Source organism: Balaenoptera borealis (assembly GCF_965194805.1).
Source record: "Balaenoptera borealis genome assembly, chromosome: 1".
NCBI lineage: Eukaryota > Metazoa > Chordata > Mammalia > Artiodactyla > Balaenopteridae > Balaenoptera > Balaenoptera borealis.
Window position 1 is genome coordinate 167,410,597 of NC_138860.1, and position 22,701 is coordinate 167,433,297.

Genomic DNA, 22,701 nt, shown 5'->3' on the forward strand with positions numbered 1-22,701 from the left:
TGACTTAAGCTTGCATTTCAGAGGGAAGGGGGTCGGGGCTCAGCTGGGATCATCCAGATCATCTCTGTGTCAGAAGCTCCCTCAGCCCAGCTTCAGTAGGAAGGATCGCCAGGTTTGCTTCCAGCAAGATGATCTGACAGCCTCCAGGGCTGCTTCTGTTTCTGACTGTGCAAGTGTTTCAATCACTAGGGAATCTCAGAGGCCTCTGAAGTGGCCCACGCCCTTGCAGCCGTGGAACCTGGTCTCCACTGGGAAGCCACCGTCCTTAAAACAGCAGGGATGCAAATAGGACGTGGCCTCAGACTCGAGTGTGAGAACTGGGCACCCCTGTTGGAGGAAGGTTGGGAACAGGAAGAAGGAAGGGAACACAGACTTAAGGGGTACTGACCACCTGTCAGGTGTTTACCAAGCATTCGCCACTTGCAAATTCAAATCAACTTTCATGTTATTCCTATCTCAGAATGGCCCATTTTATAGGTTAGGAAACAGAGGCTCAGCAAGATTACATAAGTTGCCCAGAACCATGTAACTAATAAGAGGCAGAGCTTGATTAAACCCACAAGTGTTCTCTTTCCTCCCGCCCCACCCCCACCCCCACCATGGTATTATCAATTGCCTGGGCAGAGTGAGAGGCAGCCTGACAAGGGGCGAGGAAATGAAGGGAATGGCTTCAGACAGGATTAATTCCAGGGCACCTACTTTACGGTGCTTGGTATCAGTGTCACAGGATTTAGAGCCCGGTTCACCTGCAACATAAATGATCCCACAGCTGTCTGAAGGTAGGGACGCACGGAATGGATTTGACATTGAGGACACAGATCTGCTCCTTAACCATGTTGAGCGTCAGTTTCCTTATTTGTAAACTGGGGTAATAATACCTACATCACAGAATCATTATTTGGTGTAAATGAGCCAACAGGAGAAACAACCCCCTGCCTGATCTATAAATGTGCTATAGAATGAAGTTGGATTAGGTGCTCAGGAAGGCAGGAGATCAAGTTTATCAAGTACCTGCTTTATGCCTGGTGTGGTTCTAGGGTATGTAGCTCTCCCCCCAGCACGCGAGGCTCTTGGGGAAGTGGGGGAGGTCTAGGATTGACCATGATGATGAAGCTTAGTTTCTTTGGGGGTCCATCTGCACGCCAGCTCTGTCTAACCCCATCCCTGACCCTTATCCACACAGCTTTTCGACACAATGAGTGTCCAGATCCGGGCGTTCCAGTAAACGGCAAACGGTTTGGTGACAGCCTCCAGCTGGGAAGCTCCATCTCCTTCCTCTGCGATGAAGGCTTCCTCGGGACTCAGGGTTCAGAGACCATCACCTGCATCCTGAAGGAGGGCAGCGTGGTCTGGAACAGTGCCGTGCTGCGGTGTGAAGGTGCGTGCCTGCCGAGCTGGGGACCGGGGCTGTCAGCCAGAGAAGCTGAGGAGGGGGACCGAGTGGCCCAATCCCCAGTCGTCCTCTTCTCCCAGGACATGGGACCACCCTCTCGCCCTCACGCTGCAATGGCCGGGGCTTTACAGAACCACAATGCACAGAAATTTGAATTATAACCAGAGATTAAACAGGAGAAACGCTGGTTCTAGACTGTCAGGCATCGAAAACACCTCTTCTTTCAACTGGGAATGCTCTCAATATCACAGCCATTAGGAGCCCGGCTCCCAGCTCCTGCACAGGGGAGCTCCATCAGCCTGAAGCAGTGTTGGCAGAGCTGTGAGTTTGCATGTCTTTCAAGCTGCCGGCCACTCTTTCCTTCTCCACATGCTAATTTCCCCCAATTCCCTGGGACATCTCCCAGGCTTGGCCTTGGTGTCCCTGTTAAATGCTGCCTTGATATCCTTGCAGTGAATCTCCAGGAGACTAGGGGCAGACCAGCCAGAAAAAAGACACAGCTTGAAGCAAGCACAGGGGTTGTTATGGTGTCTGCTCGGTCCTGCCTTGCCACGCAGACAGGTTTTGACTCAGTTTCAGAGACTAGCCATCTGGTCCCCCCAACTGCAGGCATGAAAAACACAAATTAAGCTTCTTAAGGGCAGGAATTATGTAAAACTTGTGCACCAACCACAATGCCTGGCACAGAATAGGCCCTCAATATATACTTGTGAATAATGGGTGGAAAGTGAGTCTCCCACAGACCCCTTGAAGGCAGTGACGGTGGAGGCAAGGGCTGCAGTTTCTCCTTCTGGGACCCAGAAAGCGCCTTCCTCTTACCTCACGTGACGGACAGAGGGTAGCGACCTAAGGGACCTCTCCATACACAGTCCCCAGACCCAAACCCGAGCACCCCGGCCAGCAAGGGGGAAGGACAGGAGAGCAGAGCAACGAGGGGGCATGCCTCAGGGCGACCGCTGCCCCAGAGCTGACAAGCAGGGGGAGTGGGGAGGAGAGACCACGAAGGGCACAGGGCCCAAGGCAGAGAGGGTGGCGTCAAGGTGGGCCGTCGAGTCAGAGGGACCTGGGCTGGAATCCTGGTGAGTCGCCTTTTTCTCTCTGAGCCTCTGGTTTGTTTGGGTTTTTTTCAGCTAAAAAAAAGTGGGGAGATGATAATGAGATGCACGTGTAAAGGGCACTTCCAGGCAGAGATTGAGTTCCTAGCGTAAGTGTTAGCCATGCTCTTGCTGGTGTGTAAGCTCTGTGAGGTTAGGGAATCTTCCTTGGCCTCGTATCCCCACAGCTGGCATATTGTTTGATGCCTGCTAGATGCTCAGTCAACACTGGTTGATCAATCACTGAATGAATGAATGAATGAATGACCTTTTAACTAGGTTAGAGCCTCCTTCATGGCCTCCAGAGCCCTGACTCTCACCAGACTGCCTTTTGTCTCCTCCCTGAAATTTACCCGCTGAGTCGCCGGGGCCAAGTGACTTGACTTCTCTGTGCCTCAGCTGCCCCATCTGTAAAGTGCAGTTCATAATGGGAGCCCCCTCACAGGGCGGTCGTGAGCAAGCACCGCTCCTGGAGCAGTGCCTGGCAGGGAGGCAGTGCTCAGTCAGTGTTGGCTGTGAGCATGATATTCGCCTGATTTCAACCATCCCTGACACCATCAGATGCATGTTGGTCCACTTCCGGGGATCATGGGGTGGGTTCATCCTTCCAGGTGCCTGCTCCAATCGTGACACAAACAGGCGTCTTCCTGCCCCCCGCGGTCACCCAACCACGTCCACACAACCTCCCCTGCTGTTTTTACCCAGCAGAGTGAGCACTTTTGGAAACAGCATAAGCTTTGGTGTCAGGGAACCATGAAACTCCTATCTTTGCCCCCTCCCAGTTGTGGACCCGATGGGTTGGGTAGCTCCCTCGGCGGCAGCAGGGGCGTAACCACGTGTGTCTGATGGGGTTGTTTGGGGGTGAGGCAGAGCCCAGGGTCTGGGGGCTTGTCGGTCAGTGGTCTCACCTTTCCTTCAAGCTGGGCCCCTCATTCTCCCTCATGCTCTCAAGTCAACCTCCTCTGACTTCTTTGGTTTTCCTCGTGGTCCATCTCATCCAGGACATCTTCCCTGCTGTCTCCCACTCACCTGATCTCTCCTTCCTCCTGGTTCCCTTGCTCTATGGGCCACCGCCGGACCACTCTATCAGATACTTGGTCTCACCATGACTACATTTTTCTTTACCAGTTCCACGAGTCTTGGCCCTATCTCCCAACCAAGACTATAGGACTTCCGGGGCAGAAGCCCAGGCCACAGTGCCCTTGAGCCTGCGGGGGCTCAGTCCCAGTGGAGTTGACCCCCCTGAGAGGGATCAGGACTTGGTAACTACAGAATCCTCCTCCCCACCCTCCACTTTCCTGAATCAGGTGCTCCTAGACCATAGTTCTGCCGGTGCAGTGAACCACTCCAGACCATGAGTGCACATGCAAGAGAACTCGACCTTCATTAAAGGACCTTAAAGCAGTTCACTGTTTCATAGGCTGAGTCTTAATTTTGAAATTAGAGCTGTCTCATTCATTCTGTCCCTGGGGGGGAAAATGCTTAGGTTGGGGGACAGTGGACAACCAGAAATAAGGGGGCAGCCTGTTGGAGAGATGCTGACTTGGCACAAGGGGAGACTGCTCAGTCTTCCTAGAATGATGGGCATTTGATGCCAACCTGGTTTCCGGAGACCTGGGGAGCAGCAGATTAGAGGGCCAGAGTGAGAGCCAGACAGCACCTAGGGTGGCCAATTCTGGACTTGAAACCGTAGAGCAGACAGGGTAAGAAGCTCCTGGAATCTGGCCCCTCCTTGGCCCCTTTCCCTCCTGTGTTGAGCCTTGGAAGAACCCTGCTCTGTAATCAGCATCTTTGTCTTTCCATTTTTTCTAGTTTTGTTTTTGATTAAGTATCCCCACCTTGTGGACAATTAAATGTGGAAGCTAATGATCTTTTAAAAAATCTTTTAATATATGCTAAGAGCCTCTTAGCTTTTGAGAGGCTATAAAAGGACAAGGGAGAAAATGGCTTCTTCCCCTAAATTTAGAAAGAAGGATGATCATCTGGCTGATCTAAAGCAGAAGTTGCAAACTTTTTCTTAAAGAGCTAGCTAGAAAGTGTTTTCAGCTTTGAGGGCCCTAAGATCTCCCCTCGACTCTGCCATCGTTATGCAAAAACAGCTTTGACAAAACAGAAATGAATGGGTCGGATTTGGCCCCTGGGCTGTAGTTTGCTGACCCCTGATCTACAGAACAGAGGACATAAGGGATCCATATGTTTAAAATCAGAAATTTCCTAAGAAAGACTTCCAAGGAGTGAAACAGCTACAAAGGAACGCATGGTTCTCACCCCGGCATTCATCTCTTCCTTGTCTCTTGTAAGGAAGAACGAACTAATTATACATCACTATGGTAGGTGGTTTACAGGTGTCACCTCATTTCAGCCAGGTACCAGTCTAGGTAGCAGGTGTTGTTATTGTCCCATTAAAGCACAGAGAAGCTAAGTCACTTGCCCAGGGTCCTCCCAGCTTGTAAGTGACAGAACCAGAATCCAAACCCAGGCTCTTGGCTACCCTGTTACTGTATTTTTCTTGAATTATATCACTAGAGAGAATATAATTTCAAACATATTTGTAAAAGACTTAAAAGCATCCACAAATAGGATGAAAAGCAGGTTTTCTACTTTCCATATCCCAGTAGAAAATTAAAACAAAAGGAAACATATTGCCTATCACAAAAGACAAAGGAAATAGGACACCATGTGGAAGCATCAGAAATTGACAGCAGTAAGACAAACATATCAGTTATGATAATAAAGTAATTAAACTCCCTATTAGAAGACAAAGACTCTCAAACTGGGTTTAAAAAAATATGCTGTTTAAAAGAAATACATGGGAAAAAAGGAGATAAATTATCTACAGTGAGTATGTATTTTCATTTTTAAAGTAATACTTGGTAGTTGTAAAAAATGTAAACAATACACAAGTGCAAATAAAGTTATAGTGGAAATATTCATTTCCTAATCCCACTCCCCAGAGAAAAATGGCGTAACACTTTGGTGTAGACACGTCCACATTTTTTTCTCTCTGTATGTAAAATAAATGTGTTATTTTTATAATTTTTTTTAAAAGTCTTCTAAAAAAGAAAGGTCAGTTCTCCCCACTCCCACAAGAGGAGTCTAAGTGATGGTGGTAGTTCATTTAGGCCTCTGAGGAAGAAGGGTAGTTACTGCATTTCTAACATTATTTCATTTAATCTTCTTGTCACTCTTGTGAGAAAGATTATTATGCCCTATGCATGAGAAATCTGCAAACCAGCAAGGTGAATTGACTTGCCTGCGATTACCCAGCTAGTAATAATTGAGCACTTACTATGTGCTAAATACTAGGCCAAGTGCTTTACATACATTGTTCTATTACATCTTCATGATGACCCTACAGGGGAGGTACTGTTATGATCCTCACTTCACAGATAAGGAAACTGAAGCACAGAGTGGCTAAGTAACTTGACCAAGATCACACAGCTAAGTGAACGGGAGAGTCAGGATTCAAATCCAGATATTTTGATACCAAATGATCACTTTGAACCACCAAATGCGGTCTGACTCCAAAGTTCATTCTCCTTTTGTTCTACCACAGTATGGTGGAGGATAGGTGGTGAGGGGTATGGGGGGGCGGGGTAGTGGGGAGGCAGCGCTGGAGGGAGTCAAGGAAAAAGCTTCCACTGCTTCTAGATATTCACACTGAGACCGCTTTGAGGGCAGTAGTCAGGGGGTGGGGGGGGCATTCCCGCGTCCACCCGTAGTGGTTAGAAATGGAGGCTCTGGAGACAGACTGCCTGTGTTTAAATCCTGGCTCTGCTGCTTCCCTGCTGTGTGTTTCTGGACCAGTTACCTAAGCCCTCTGTACCCGTTTCCTCAACTAGGAAATGAGGCTAACGCCAGTACCCACCTTAAAGTTTGCTGTGAGGGTGAACATACAGGAAAAGCAGAAGCACATATCAATTAGCATGCGGCTTGTGAGGGCTCAGGGAGCACGAGTTCCCGGCATCACTCTATTCCATCACCACCCCCATCTGCCCTTTGCCTCGTACAACTATAGCATCCAAGGTCAGGAGAGGTGGATCCTCCCTCACAGGGGACACCAGCCCCTCATCAGAAGCCCAGCGCATTAGCCATCTCATGCTGCCATAACAACATACCACAAACTGGGTGACATAAACAACAGAAATGTGTTTTCTCATGGTTCTGGATACTGGAGGTCCAAGATCAAGGAGCCAGCAGGGTTGCTTTCTCCCGACACCTCTCTCCTTAGCTAGCAGATGGCCATCTTCTTGCTGTGTCCTCACATGGCCTTTTTCTCTGTGTACATGCACTCCTGATGTTTCTTCTTCTTGTAAGGACACCGGTCCTTTTGGATTAGGTCCCTCCCTTATGCCCTCATTTCACTGTCGTTATGTCCTTAAAGGCCCATCTCCAAAGCCAGTCACATGGGAGTTAAGGTTTCAACCTATGAATTTAAGGAGGCACAAAATGCAGTATTTCGTTCCTTCCACAAACTATTTATTGAGCACCTACTCTGTGCCAGGCACTGGGATAAGGCACTGGGTACCTCTTTTGTCTTATTGCTGAATTCTTCTCCCTGTTCAAGGCAGGACCCTCTCCTCTTTTTTTGTCTTTTCCGTGTGTGTGTGTGTGTGTGTGTGTGTGTGTGTGTGTGTATCTATGTGTATATCCTTCTTTTCACCCTAACAATTTTAATGGAAAATTTCAAACAGAGAGAATAGTACAGCGAACCCCACGTACCCATCACCTGGCTTCAACAATTATAAACTCATGGCCTATTTCATTTCATTCATACCCTCTGCATTACCAGTATCTCCCACCATTACCCTGCTCTGGGATTATTGTGAAGCAAATTTCAGGCATAATATTTCATGCACAACATTTTAGTGTATATTTCTAATGGATGAAAAGAACTCCTTAAAACAGAACCACCATGCTATTATCTTAAAATTATGAAAATAATTACTTAATACAATCAAGTTTCCATGATTATCTATCTAACCCTTTCTTTCATAGTATTTTTTAAAAAGTCAGAGCCCTAGGGAAGCTGATATGCCTCAAGTCCTTTTTAATCTGTAGGTGTCTGCCCACCCTCTTGCGATATTTTTGTTGGGGAAGCCAGGTTGTTTATCCTGAGGAGTCTCCTGCAGTCTGAATTTTGGCAATTACGTCCCTAGGAGGTTGCTCAACATGATCCTCCCTCTCTTATATTTCCTTTAATTGGCAGTAAGGTCTAGAAGCCTAATCAGATTCAGGTTCTGGTGTTTGGCCAGAATATTTTATAGGCAGGGCTCTGTGCCTCTATCAGATGCATATAATGTCTAGTTGTTTCTCTTTGGGTGATGTTAGGAGCCATCAGTTTTCATAGCCTAGAGATTACAAAATGGTAACATTCTATCTCTTCTTTTATAAGCTGGAATACTTATGGAAAACTTGCCCTGATCAACTATTTGGTTACCCTGAGGTATAGTTCATACAGGAAAGACAGGAGAAATACTTAATTATTTTCCTTTATTTACCAGTTTTCATATTAATGGGTTGACTCTAACGTCTTCCAAAGTTGAACATTTTTTTAATATCATTACAATCCAAAGGATTGAAACATATTTTATGCATTTAAATCCATTGCAGTTATTACTGTAGTCAACGCTCAAATTGTCCCATTGGCCGGCGGGAGCCTTTTGAAATTGGCCCAACCTCATCTTGTACATTTTCTGTCCCTGACCTAAAATCAGCTGTTTCTCCAAGGAGTCCTGGTTCCTTTTAGTGAGAAATGATATTCAGAATCTGGGCACTGGCTCTGCTTATTACTATTGAGTAGGTCCTTATTTCTAAGCCTTTTCAATGAACAGAGCTAAGAAATATTTTTTGAAAGATAAAATGCATCATGGGTTCATTTCATTTCAAATGTAAGAACATTTTTTCTTTTTCACTGAACTTCCTTGATGTCATATCTTTATCTTCTTTCACTCTTGCTGGTAATCCCAGTTCTCAACACCAACATAATTTCCCATTCCTTAATATACACCCAGGAGTCTCAAATTGTAATACCAGTACTACCAACAGCAGTACGATTATTGAAAATCGTTTTTGTGTTTTTCCTTTCAATTCTTCTTGTCTGTACATCCTACTAGGGATGGACTATCAAATTACTGTGTTTTAAAATCTCTTTAACTAGTTTCTTCATGTATGATTATGCTACCAGCTGATACAGTATTATATTCATTTATTTTACACTGCTTTTAAGTTTTGAGACATTGCTTATCAGATTTAAATCTTTTTTCATTAGGTAAAATATTTACATAGTTCCAAAGCTAAACCTCTAAAAGAAGGTATATTCTGAGAAAGTCTAACTTCTACCTCTATCCTCTCTACCCTGGCCCCTCCCTCCATCCATAGGTAATCTTTCGCATTTTGAGTTTGCCCTTTCATTGATTGTTAATATGAGAAAATATGTGTGTGTCTCCCACCCTTTTCTTAGATAAATGGAATCATTACCCTTGCTTTTACTGCTGTATCTTGCTTTTATTCACTTAATAAAATATTCTGGGGACCACTCCATGACATTGTATAGAATAATCCTTATTCTTGTTTTATAGCTGCATAAATAGTCCATGTTGTTGATTGCCCCAATTCCTTTAGTCAGCTCCCTATTGCTGAGCATAATGGCTGTTTCCATTCTTTGGCTGTTATAAATAGTACTGCGTTATGTAGCCTGGTACATATATATGTCTTCGCATATTTTTGCCAGTGTATCTTTAGGACAGAGTTCTAGAAGTAGAGTTGCTGGGTGAGAGAATAAATGCCTATGAATTTTGCTGGATGCTACCAAATTTCCCTGCGTAGGGTTTGTGCTCTTTTGCATGTCCAGCAGGAAAGTACTAGAATTCCTGCTCTCCCTCGGCTTCACGAGTCATCAGACTTTTTGCATTTTCCCTACCTGATGGATGAGAAATAATTTCTCGGTATAGTTTTGATTTGTATTTATTTTCTCAGTAAGAGGGAGGTTGAGCATCGTCTCAAATGTTAAAGAGACACTGCACTTAGGAATCCTCCCCTCCTTCTCCCTGCCTGGCAACCACCACCCTGGGATATGAAGATTAACTAGAGAGAGTGAAGGACTGAATAAATGGAGAGGTTGTTTGCCAATCACCTCAGCAGAGAAGAGAGGAACTAGCCAAAGTGATAGAACGACACAGCAGAGAAAGAAAACAAATGGTGGCCACCAAGGGAAAGATTTGAGTTTCCTTCTCTGGAAAGTTTAGATAGGGCTTTGTTGATGTATATGACTGAATAGAGAGTAGCCTTGTCGGGCAACGGTGACTCTGTGATCTATGGCTTCCTGCAAAGTGAGTGACAACATCGCAGTCCAGCAGCCAAAGAGGCTGGGCCTGTGCTGAATGGGAGCCAAGAAAGAATCCCCACTCTCTTCTGAGGCTCTGTGCCTGCCTGGGGACCCAGGCACATCGCAGCAGGCATGCCCCTCCCCACCTCCAAGGTCTGGAAGAGTAGAGCAAAGTATTAGTAGTTTCAGTGCCATGGATGGATGGGTTTTGAAAACAGGTTACTCAGGAAATAACAATACCTATAGGCAATTTATGCTTTCAGTGTTTGATAGAGGTGCTATGTAATTTCTCAGTTTCTCCAAGCCTCAACTTACTGAAAATGGGATAATAATCCCCGCCTATAAAATCAGGATAATAATGGTTATATACCTTTTAATGTTGCAATTGTCACAAGGATAATCCACGTTAAGCCCAACACATAGTAAACTCAGTAGCAGTGAGCTCATACCTATCAGCTGTGGTTGTTGTGCTGTTATGTGCTGCAGGGGGATTTGGAGACAGAGGTCTTGAAGTTAAATCTCTGCTCTAACTTTATTAGCGCTTGATCTAGTCTATCAGCCTACTTAGCCTCAGTTTTCTCCTCTGTAAAATGGGAATAACTTCATAAATGCTGTGCACATTTAAATGAGATAACACGTGGGATGGATTGGGTGGGATGGATTGGGAGATTGACATTGACGTATGTACACTATGTATGAAGTAGATGGCTGGTGAGGGCCTACTGTGTAGCACAGGGGGAAAAAAAAGAAGGTACGGTCTGTTTGCAGGACATATATTAAGTTAATCTTAAAAATGCATTCCAACATACATTAGATGCAGACAAATACTGTTTGATTCCACTTATATGAAGTACCTAGAATAGTCAAAGTCATAGAGACAGAAAATACCTTGGTAGATGCCAGGGGTGGGAGGGTGGGGGGCGTGGGGAGGAGGCATGGGGGGTTAGTGTTTAATGGGGACAGAGTTTCAGTTTAGGAACGTGAAAAATCCGGGAAGTGGATGATGGTGAGAGTTGCACAACAGTGTGAATATACTTAGTGCCACTGAACTGAACAGTTAAATATGGTTAAAATAGTATGGTTTATATTGTGTGACTTTTACCACAATAAAAAAAATTTTTTTTAAATGAGATAACACGTGTAAAGCAGGTAGCATTGTAAGTCATCAGTATGAGTTGCCTACTATTAACATCATTATTATTCTTTTCTCTTCTTTGTTAGTTAAACTTTCTAATATAATTTACTATTAAGAATGCTTGACAATTCTTTTAGATATTTTCAGGAAGGTTACAGAATTGAGAGAGGAAAGGTGTGGTACATTTGGCTATGTTTTATGAGACTGATTACTTGGGGAAATTTGCAAAAATTTGCAGAGATAGGAATGTCGGTAGTTCCTTATCCCCTTTCCTTTCCAGTCTTGTTCAGCGCATTTTGGGCATCTGGTAGCACCGCAGTAATGGAATCCCAAGGAAGCAGGGTTTCTCTTAAAACTGGGATGCTGCTTAGGGTATGATCTCTGGTTTTATGCTGTCTTCCTAGGTCTGAATCCAAGTTCTACCACTTGCTAACCCTAGTTAGCAAGGGCTAGTTACTTAATCTCCATAAGCCTCTGCTTTCTTAGCTGTAAAATGGAGTAAATAATAGCACCCGCCTCACAGGGTTTGTGTTTTGTGAAGATCAAACATGATAGACATGTGAAGCTCAGCGTGTGACAGGAGCGGGCTCTCAGTCCATGGCCGTGGTGGTGACAGTGGCAGCGGCTTTGGTGCTGGTGGTGATCAATGGCCTCGTTATCAGTCTCGGGGAGGGAGGTGCCTTATCAGGGTGGGCGAGGTTAGACTGTACTAACAAACAACCGAAGAATCTCAGTGGCTTAAAAACAGGAGTTTCGCTCTCACACAGACTACTCAGGCTACATGGGTGACCTGGGTCATGGGGCTCTGCTCCTCAGGGTCACTTAGACGCCCAGGCTGATGGTACTTCCTTCTAGACTTTCACAGTCACAAGCTGCAGATCACACGCTGGCTCTTCACGTCCCCATGGGGATGTGACACGCATCACTTCCACCCTCGATTGATTGGTCAAGGCAGTCACGTGGCCTTGCCTACATGGACACAAAAGGGTGGACAATGAAATCCAACCACGTGGCCTGAAGGCGGAACACTGGAGCAGCTCTAATGACCACCACGGGGCCAAGGGTCTGGTTGCAGGAAGAGGCAAGAGTGATGGGAAAGATGGGAGAGAATGGAATGGGAAACTGAGGGATGGGAACATGGGCAGAGAGAGACCAGAAGACTGAGATAACAGGGTTTGCAAGCTCAGAGCCAGCGTGAGGGGTGCCTGAACCCTGGGGGTCTTGTGGCTTTACCTGCCGTGACTACGCTCATCCTTTCATCCACTCATTTATTCATTCAAGCAATGGTCACTGAGGGACACCTGTGTGCCAAGCACTAGGCTAAGGCCTGGGGGTTCTGAGTTGCATAAGACAAATTGTACGGCCCCTGCCCTCAGGGAGCTCGCAGTGGAGCGGGCTGTGTGCTCCTGGACCAGAGCACCGGGTGCCAGCTGTGCCAGGGTGGGCCGGGCTTATGCCTCTGCCAGAGGCCTGATGATTGAGTCAGGAACAAAGAGAGAACCAGTGTGACCCAAATATTAGTTGTACTTCAACACTTCTAGAATGGCAAAGGACTTTGTTTAAAGGATTCTTTTCATTCCTCCTCTCTGGCCCTTCATAAAACTCCAAGTGATATAACTGGACATATCCGTAAAGGACCCCAAAGACAGAACTCACAGTTTATACAGTTTATGTAATTCTCCATAAAAACAAAAACAATACTTGCTGGCAGACACGTTTTATAGAGAGATTTTTCTGTTTATTTATTTGTCCCCCCAAGAAACCTGCTTCTCTCCCTTCTGTCCCCCCAGCTCCCTGCGGTGGTCATCTGACTTCGCCCAGTGGCACCATCCTGTCTCCGGGCTGGCCTGGCTTCTACAAGGATGCCCTGAGCTGTGCCTGGGTGATTGAAGCCCAGCCGGGCTACCCCATCAAAATCACCTTCGACAGGTGCTTGTAACCACAACCTGGGGGTGGGGATGAGGAGTGATATCTCTGCAGTGGTGTGGGAGGGAAGCTGGGGTGGGTGATGGACCAGCACCGATGCTGGAATGTCAACAAGGTCAGAAGACACTCGAGTGGCTGCCCTGGGTGGGGTGGGGGCAGGCTGCACTGGCTTCGCCCTTGGCCTTGGTTCCATCTCAGTAGTGGGGTCTGTGATGTTTAGGGGACTATTAGTATCTGAGGAGCATAGCCCTGACATTTCCAGTGTGGGAAGGTGGTCTTCCTCACCTCTGACCCAAATCCTGCTCGTATGCCCCACTTCTAACTCCCACCCTGGCTGTGCCCCTCGGGTGGGGGAAGTAGCCACCCAAGTATGAACACAAACTTCTTGTAGACAAAGCGTCCGTGGCCTAGAATAGCTGTTGCAAACTTTTCTGTGAAGGGCCAGGTAGTAAATACTTTAGGTTTCATGGGACACTTGCTGATATCTGTTGCATAGTCTTTGCTTTTTAAAAAAAAAAAATACTGCTTTATAAATGTAAAAACCATTCTTAGCCCTTAGGCCATACAAGAACAGACTCTAGACCAGAACTGGCCCTGGGGCTGTAGTTTACTGACCCCTGGCCTAGAACATTCTGACTCCCATGAGGCTAGTCACTGCGCCTCTAGGTCTGAAGATGGGTCACAGCCCAGGCCACAGAGAGGACTGGGAGAGCCGCATCCAACCGCAGGAGGAGGAGGGTTCAACACAGTAGGGAAGGTCCTCCCGCATCTCCAGTAAATGTGTGCAGATTATACTAAAGTATCCCAGCCTGCCAAAATCCAGTTGTTCTGAAGCCCAGGTCAGGCAGGGCCTTTTTGCCATTTGCAAATTAATGAAGTTTCTCAAGACGTCTTCATTTCCATCTTCGGCAGATTTAAAACTGAGGTCAACTATGACACTCTGGAAGTGCGAGATGGACGGACGTACTCGGCGCCCTTGATCGGAGTTTACCATGGGACCCAGGTCCCCCAGTTCCTCATCAGCACCAGCAACTACCTCTACCTCCTCTTCTCTACCGACAAGAGTCACTCGGACATCGGCTTCCAGCTCCGCTATGAGAGTGAGTGTCGGGGCATCAGTGACAGGGTCGGCCGCGCGGGGAAAGGACCAAGGGCTGAGCTCCGCCAGGAGGCCCCGCTCGGTCGCGTCCCCGTTGCGTTCTCAGTTAGGCTCTGCTCCTCGGGAGGTGCTTCTTGTTCTCAACATCTCTCAGAGCTCAACTTTAGAAAGAATGGAAGGTCCCCCTCTGTGTGCAGATGACTGGACGCCGCCATGCTGGGCACTCTGTGGACAGAGTGCTTGACAGATGGTGACGTTGAAGTGAGACGTCATCTCCTGCTTCCTCACCCTCTCTCATCACCTGCATTCATTGCTGGTGCCTCGATTGAAAGAGCTTGTTGATTCAGTTCTTAGCAGACCACTCTAGTAACTTAGGGCCGAGAGCACCATGAGGAAGAGGGTCGTTTTCTTACCCGTGTTCGTATCCATAGCCCTTAGCATGGCGTCTAAGCCACAGGGCACACTTCACTGATGGTTACTGAATGAATGATGAATGAACAAATGATGAAGACCGCTTGTTCTCCCTGACAGATGGGTCTTCAGATACCCTCAGCAGATACTGACAGCCACATTTGAGGAGGGGGCAGATGACAACTCCAGCCTTCTCTCACTCAGGGCTCTCTCCCCCCTCCCTTTGTGAGTCAGCTGGGGTCCCTCTACGCTCACAGTGAGCTTCCAGCTGTGGGCTCTTTATTCCAGCTATAACACTGCAGTCAGACCACTGTCTGGATCCAGGGATCCCCGTCAATGGGCAGCGTCATGGGAATGACTTCTACGTGGGCGCCCTGGTGACCTTCAGCTGTGACTCGGGCTACACACTAAGCGACGGGGAGCCCCTGGAGTGTGAGCCCAACTTCCAGTGGAGCCGGGCCCTGCCCAGCTGTGAAGGTGAGACATACCAACAGGGGGCGCTAAAGTAGAGGACTCCTTTCCTGCCCTGAAAACACAGGCACTGACCCCCTTGACCCTGTCAGTGAGGGTCGGAGATTTGGACGAGATGGGGGCTGGGATCCCAGGGGGACTGTGGGGGAAGCTCCCTGGGCCGCTCCAGTCTTTCAGTGCCCGCTTCCCTCCTCTCCAGCTCTCTGCGGTGGCTTCATTCAAGGCTCCCGTGGGACCATCTTGTCACCGGGGTTCCCTGATTTCTACCCCAACAACTTGAACTGCACCTGGATTATCGAAACATCGCATGGCAAGGGTAGGTGTTTAGGCCCATGGTAGGTATTGGGATGCAACGTGGTCAGGGCCCCAAGGTCCCCAGGTCAAGATGACCTCAATGGGGATCTCCCTCTCTAGTGACCTCTGGGCTTAGTCTGAATTTTTCTCACCAACCAGAAAACTCCCAGAACCTTCCTATCTCTTTGAATCACAGAACTCATTCAACAAATATTTTTCAAACCTAAAATCTCCATTCTGGAAGAGATCTTAGAGATTACCAGCTCTCAAACCTGCTTAATTCGGTCGGGAATCTTCTCCAAATCACTCCGCACAAGATGGCAATACACCTTCTGTCTAAACACCCCCCGTGGTGGAGAGGTGACCAACCCACTCAACAAAGGGGCACCTATTCTCATTTTCTGCTAGATCTGACCCCTCCTAATAACCTGAGACTGAGTTCCTTGTACTGAGCCCAGCCCTGGAGGAACATAGGCTGCCTCTGCTCCCTGTTCCTCACATCCAGCCTTCAGGTATTGTACGTGGCAATCCTCTTCTCACAGAACTCACACGGTTCCTCAGAGGAGTGTTTTCATATTCCTCACCAGGCTGGCCTCTTGCCCTACCTTCCCTGACATAAATGACCTTTGGGAGTCCCAAGTTCAAAGTAAGGGTGCTGACTACAAATAAACATTAACTAATATACTCTTTCACTCCACAAATATTGATTGAACTCCACCTATGCGGCAGACCCTGGGGCTGGGAATACACAGTGACCAGGCAGAGATGGCTTCTACCCTCAGAAGCTTGCTCCGAAGTTCATCTAGAGTCAAGGTTCTTCATTTTTTTTGTTTTTTTGTTTTTAACATCTTTATTGGAGTATAATTGCTTTACAATGGTGTGTTAGTTTCTGCTTTATAACAAAATGAATCAGTTATACATACACATATGTCCCCATATCTCTTCCCTCTTGCGTCTCCCTCCCTCCCACCCTCCCTATCCCACCCCTCTAGATGGTCACAAAGCACCGAGCTAATCTCCTTGTGCTCTGCAGCTGCTTCCCACTAGCTATCTATTTTACGTTTGGTAGTGTATACATGTCCATGCCACTCTCTCACTTTGTCACAGCTTACCCTTCCCCCTCCCCATATCCTCAAGTCCATTCTCTAGTAGGTCTGTGTCTTTATTCCCATCTTTCCCCTAGTTTCTTCATGACCTTTTTTTTTTTTCCCTTAGATTCCATATATATATGTGTTAGCATATGGTATTTATTTTTCTCTTTCTGACTTACTTCACTCTGGAGAGGGTGTGGAGAAAAGGGAACCCTCTTGTACTGTTGGTGGGAATGTAAATTGATACAGCCACTATGGAGAACAGTATGGAGGTTCCTTAAAAAACTAAAAATAGAACTACCATATGACCCAGCAATCCCACTACTGGGCATATACCCTGAGAAAACCATAATTCAAAAAGAGTCATGTACCAAAATGTTCATTGCAGCTCTATTTACAATAGCCAGGACATGGAAGCAACCTAAGTGTCCATCAACAGATGAATGGATAAAGAAAATGTGGCACATATATACAATGGAATATTACTCAGCCATAAAAAGAAACAAAATTGAGTTATTTGTAGTGAGGTGGATGGACCTAGAGTCAAGGTTCTTAACGCAGTTTGGCAAATACTCTAATGTTAGACCCCTACACTAGAGGTTTAGATTTTCTATGTTGGAGGTGGAAACCAGGCAACTATGTTTTTAGAACACTTCACTAGTAACTGTGATGCGTGCCTTTAAATAAGAACCTCTGATCTAGAAGAATTAACGTGTAGAAAATCCAAGAATATCTTTAAAGGGAAGAGCAACCCTTCCAGATATTAAAATGTTATAATGGGATAAAATAATTTTAATGATGTGGTATGAGTATAGGAGTGGACAAACAAATCAGTGAGGGAGAATAACGATCCAGAAATAGATTCCCCTGTGTGTGTGTGTGTGTGTGAGAGAGAGAGAGAGAGAGTGTGTGTATGTGTGTGTGAGAGAGAGACAGTCTTCAGTATATGATTAAAGTGTCATTTCCAATCCATTAAAGAGAGGATGGATTATTTAATAAATCGTTTTAAAACAGTGGGCTTAACCATTTGGGAAAAAGAAAAAGCCAAATCATACCTCACGCATTTATCCACAAATTCTAGTGCTAGAAGGATATGAAAGTCTAACCTCAGGTGGGACTTACTTAAAGAGTAGCACCAAAAGTAGAATCCATGAAGGCAAAGACTGTTAGATTTGATTAAATAATACTTTGAATAGATTTATGGTTTTTTCAAATAAATATATAAATATTCAAAATATTCATGTAAAATATTCAAATAGTTAATGGACAAAAATATTTGCAACCTATGTAATCATCTAAGGACCACGAACCTGATGCATAAAGAGCTCTTAAAATTTTTTTAGAAAAATATGCCTGGTCTACAGGGCTATAAAATAAGCAAAGCTATAAACACTTCGTAATAGAGGAAATACAAATGAAAAGACCTCGACCGCCCCTAACAATTTTAAAAATGCATATTCACCCAGTAAATGAAATGCCATTTCCCTTTTCAAGTCAGCAGAGAACATCACAACAGTGTAACAGTGTGGGGAACAGTGTAGAGACACGAATACTATTCGTCGGTGCTGCCATCGTGCGAAACTGCTCAAACTTTCCAGAGGATGATTCAGCAATGAATCAGAAGCCTTAAGAATATACGTGCCCCCGGTACTTCCCTGCTGGCGCAGTGGTTAAGAATCCGCCTGCCAATGCAGGGGACACGGGTTCAAGCCCTGGTCCAGGAAGATCCCACATGGCACGGAGCAATTAAGCCCGTGCGCCACAACTACTGAGCCTGCGTTCTAGAGCCCGCGAGACACAACTACTGAAGCCCATGCGCCTAGAGCCCGTGCTCCACAACAAGAGAAGCCACCACAATGAGAAACCCGTGCACCGCGACGAAGAGTAGCCTCTGCTCGCCACAACTAGAGAAAGCCCACGCGCAGCAACGAAGACCAAACACAGCCAAAAATAAACTAATTAATTAATTAAATTTTTTTTAAAAAAAAGAATAGACGTGCCTCTGGACCCAGCAGTTCTACTTCTTGGAATTTATCTGAAGAAAATAAATAAACTGTACATCAAGATTTAGCTACAAGGTTGTCCCCTAAAACACTTTATTAATTGAAAAACTAGTAACTATTCCAATGTCCATCAATCAGGAAATGTTAACTAAACGTATGGTATTGCCAAATAATGAAATATTCAATATTACCATGCAGCTACCGAAAGGAATAATGTGAAAGAATATTTAAAGCCCTACACGGATGGTTGCAATACACTGTTGACTAAAAAAAAAGTTTGCCAAAGTAATATATTCAGTTTATAAAAATTAAGCAAGGAGAGCTGGCTTCCCTGGTGGCGCAGTGGTTAAGAATCCGCCTGCCAGTGCAGGGGACACAGGTTCAAGCCCTGGTCCAGGAAGATCCCACATGCTGTGGAGCAACTAAGCCCGTGTGCCACAACTACTGAGCCTGCGCTCTAGAGCTCGCGAGCCACAACTACTGAGCCCGTGTGCCACAACTACTGAAGCCCACGCGCCTAGAGCCTGTGCTCAGCAACAAGAGAAGCCACCGCAATGAGAAGCCCGCACACCGCAACGAAGAGTAGCACCCGCTCGCCACAACTAGAGAAAGCCCGTGCACAGCAACGAAGACCTGGTGCAACCATTAATTAATTAATTAATTTATTTATTTATTTATTTATTAAATTTATTAAAAAATAAAAAAATTAAGCAAGGATATGTGCATAGAAAACAGTCTGAAGAACTATGCCCCCAAAGGTTAATACTAGTTGTCTCTTATTTTCATCTTTTGACTTTTTCCTAATTTTGAGCACTAAATATGTATTCCATGTAAAGTATACCATTTGTATAAAAAAAGAAAATTTGAAAGAAAAGTCACTTATAATCCCACCTCATGTATTTAAGCACTGTCACTGTTGCCTTTAATAGGCCTGGTATGTAGCCGAGATTAGGACAGCCTAGAGCTTCTTGGGCAAGACAGGACTCTCCGGCAGTCAGGGCAATGTGGGGCTGGCCCCTTTTTCCCACAGTATTGTTCCCGAGGAGAGGAGGGATGGAGGCAGCATCCTTGTTCATCCTGCAGAGCTGTTTCCACCAAGCCTGGTCCAGAGTTGGCCATTGCCAGAGCCAGAAGCTACTCTGTGGCATCAAGAGGGAAAGAAAGGCAGCCCCCTGTGATCCCTAGAGTAACGACCCCCTATAGTCACGATTCTCTCTGCGTCTGATGTCTGTAATTATAGGGGTGTATGTTCCTCTTTGCCTTTCTACCTGTGTCTTTCCTTAGAAGTCAATGCAGTTCAACAAATTTTTAACAAATGCTTATTTGACACTTGCACTTGCTGTAGGTGATAGGCAAGCACAGGGGAACAAATCCTCTGGCGCTGCCTGCCTTGTAGTCTAGTGGTAGAGATCCAGCCTAAAGAGACCTCTCAATGTACCATGGTCAATTCTGGGATAGAGCAGACACAGGTGGGGAGTTGAGACTTAGGCCAGTCTTCAAGGATGAACAGGAATTAGCCAGGATGAGAAGTGTTCCAGGCAGAGAATCAACAAGAGGTCACTGATGTATATAACCAGGTCTCTTCTTCCTTAGAACCATTGAAAGGCTTCACCAGACCCTAAGCATTGAGCCCCAAATTGTAAAATAGCTAGCATGGCCTTATAGCCTTGGTTTACCTTTCTCAGCCTCCTTCTGAGCCCTCTAAACACTAAGTTCTAGCTACACTGAACTTCTTTCAGTTCCTAGAACTTCTTAGGCTTTCATTGTCCTCTAGAGCTTTGCACAATGGGACAAATTTCTTCTCCTGGAACACTTCCTGTCCCCGCATCATCTCCACCATTACCCTTGCCTGGCCAGCTCCTCATCCTTCTGAACTCATTTCCTCTACTGAACCTTCCCGACCCCTTGCCCCCAGCGCTGGGTCTGGGTGGGGCTCCCGTCCACAGGCTCCTATGTGACCCTGTTCCTTCCCAATCCCAGATTTCTCCCCACTGTATGGAACTTGGCATCCTCGTCATCTGTCCCCCGGACCAACTCCAAGCTCTTTCAGAGAAATGTCTGCCTTGCTTCCTGCAATTTCCCCAGCTGCTGGCTTCATGCCTGGCACATAAGAAACTCCAGAAATATCTATATGAATTGAATTAAAGTGAACTCAGACCCTTCTCCAGAGGGCACCCCTCAGGCTCTGCTTGTAACAGTATCTCGGGCTAACAGACCTATGGAGGCTGCTGACTCCGATTGCTCCCTACCAGGTAGAAGTCCAGGTGGGGAAACTGAAAACTCTGTGAAATTCAGAATTGTTCAACTTACCACATGCCCAGCCCAAGGGAACAGCCAGTTCAGGAGTCCAGATAGCGTGCCCTTGCTAAGACCGCAGGCCTGACATCTTTTAACCCACAAGGCTGTCTCGGAGTTAGATGAACTGAGTACTAAGAACGCCTGCTGTGTGCCAGGCACTGTGCCGTGGGCTTTGCATGTGCTGCCCCAGGTGTTCCTCTCTCCAAGGATTAAATGTCACCTAAAGGCGCAGAGCAACTTTGGCCCAGACACTTTCGCTGGTAGATGGGCTTTTGATGCAGGTCTGCCTCCCTCCAAACCCCCTCCTTTCCCACGGCCCTGCCCTTTCTGCTCCAGTGTGGTGTTAAATGTCCTTTGCACGATTCTGCATGCTTCCCTCCAGTGGAGTCTTCGTTTGTGTGTGCATCTGTCACGCCAAATCTGGATTCAAACTCCAACACAGGGCCTCTCTATTTCTGTGACAATGTCTTCATTTTCACACAATGGCCAAAAGAGCCCCAAGCAATCAGCATAGCTGGGAAACCCAGGAGTTTCATCTCAGTTGTTTACTTATCCTTAGAATCCTTGCCAAACGTTTACTCCTTTGGAGGGGCTGTATTTGCATGCTGGAAAAACAGGGTAAAGGCACAGTGCTTAATTCACCTTCGTTTCCGCCTATTACTGTGTCTGACTCATCCTCCACTCAACCCTGTGTTCCAGCTAGGAGGGAAAGACATCTATTCCACCAAGCCCCTTCCCAAGCTCTGCAGACTGAGAACAGTTTTCTCATTTGCACACGTGTTTACGTGTCGGCAGTACAGGATATGTACGGGCATACATACCCGTGGGGTTCCAAGCATGCTTACACCCCTCGTGTCACAGACTGTGACCCCTGTGAAGCCTTCCCAACCCCGGAGGCATAGTTGCCCACTCTCCCTCTGTCCCCGTCTCCTCTTCTAGACTGGGAGATCTTTCTCGGTGCTTAGCCCAGGCCTGGCACTTAGTAGGTGCTCAGGGTCTATGTCTTTGAGTAAATAGATAAATGGATGCATGTCAGCTGCCCGGGCACAGGGCATTCACAAGCTGCTTCCCTGGTCCCACCTCTACTGGATTCTGTTCCCCCAACCCCCACCTGTAGAATCCCAAATACTCCAGATCACCAGTTTCTATCAACAGAGAGGCAAAAAAACCGAAAACATCTCAAATGCTTAAGCATTAAGACCTTGGATCTAACCATCGTTTATCAAAAACGTGTCAGTAATTAGAGAAGTATTCCTCACACTTTTATGTGCAACAGTCTCTTGGGGGATCTTGTTAGCATGCAGATTCTGATTCAAGAGGTCTGTGGTGGAGGCCAAGATTCTGCATTTCCAACAAGCTTCCAGACAATGCCCCAGATGCTGAGGTCCGTGGACTTTGAACAGCACTTGGGTGCAGCATTCCTCGCCTACCCGAGTTCCTGCCCTGGTACATCCATGGCGTGTACTCCCATGGGCACACTCACCCGTGGGTGGACGTGCATTACACATCTGCCCACCCAAGCACAACTACCATCTGGACAAGTTCAAGTGTTGCTCTGGGTGTTAAGATCCTGCTGCTCCATAACCTTGCTCACCCCTGACCCCTCCCGCCACCTGGCCCCTCCTACCGCGGGCTCTCTTGCCATAGCGGGAGAAGCTGCCTCGTGGGGTGGTTTATTGCACAGCCTCTGCCACCAGATTGTCTCAGTTCAGATCTCAGCTCTCCCACCTACTAGCTGGGCGACCTTGGACAAATGACTTCATCGCTTTGTGCCTTGGTTTCCTCAGGTGTAACATGGAATGAGAATAATCATACCCATGCTGGAGGGTTCTTAGCAGGGTGAAATGTTTCCGTATCTCCCCTTCTGATTGATAGGGGCCAACTAAAGGGCAACTCAGGACAATGACACACATACTTAGTGCTGAATGTTATTATCTTTATTGAGTGCCCTTAGCCCCTACCCCTCAGTGGAGGTCCCCTCCCTTTTTCCCATCTCAGATGGGATGGCTGCCTGTCCCCTCCCCCACCAATCCCCCTCCTCCCTGTCTTCTGTTTGATGTCCCTCCTCCCGCAGACTTCCAATCTGCCCCTCCTCTGATGGCCGCCCTTCCCTGCTCTGGTCCTCTTCATGCTTGTTGATTCAGGTAGCAGCTGTCCAA

At 46.6% G+C, this 22,701-nt stretch overlaps 1 protein-coding gene across 2 annotated transcripts in view; it reads left to right on the forward strand.

Moving 5' to 3' along the window:
* CSMD2 (CUB and Sushi multiple domains 2) overlaps positions 1–22,701 on the forward strand; it is a 658,464-nt gene that overhangs the window by 407,977 nt on the left and 227,786 nt on the right. For both annotated transcript variants that reach the window (XM_082362533.1, XM_082362534.1), the window contains exons 15-19: positions 1,184–1,378; positions 12,740–12,878; positions 13,788–13,975; positions 14,674–14,862; positions 15,056–15,172. In XM_082362533.1, coding sequence (XP_082218659.1) covers positions 1,184–1,378; positions 12,740–12,878; positions 13,788–13,975; positions 14,674–14,862; positions 15,056–15,172 — 828 coding nt within the window. The remainder of the gene's footprint in view (positions 1–1,183; positions 1,379–12,739; positions 12,879–13,787; positions 13,976–14,673; positions 14,863–15,055; positions 15,173–22,701) is intronic.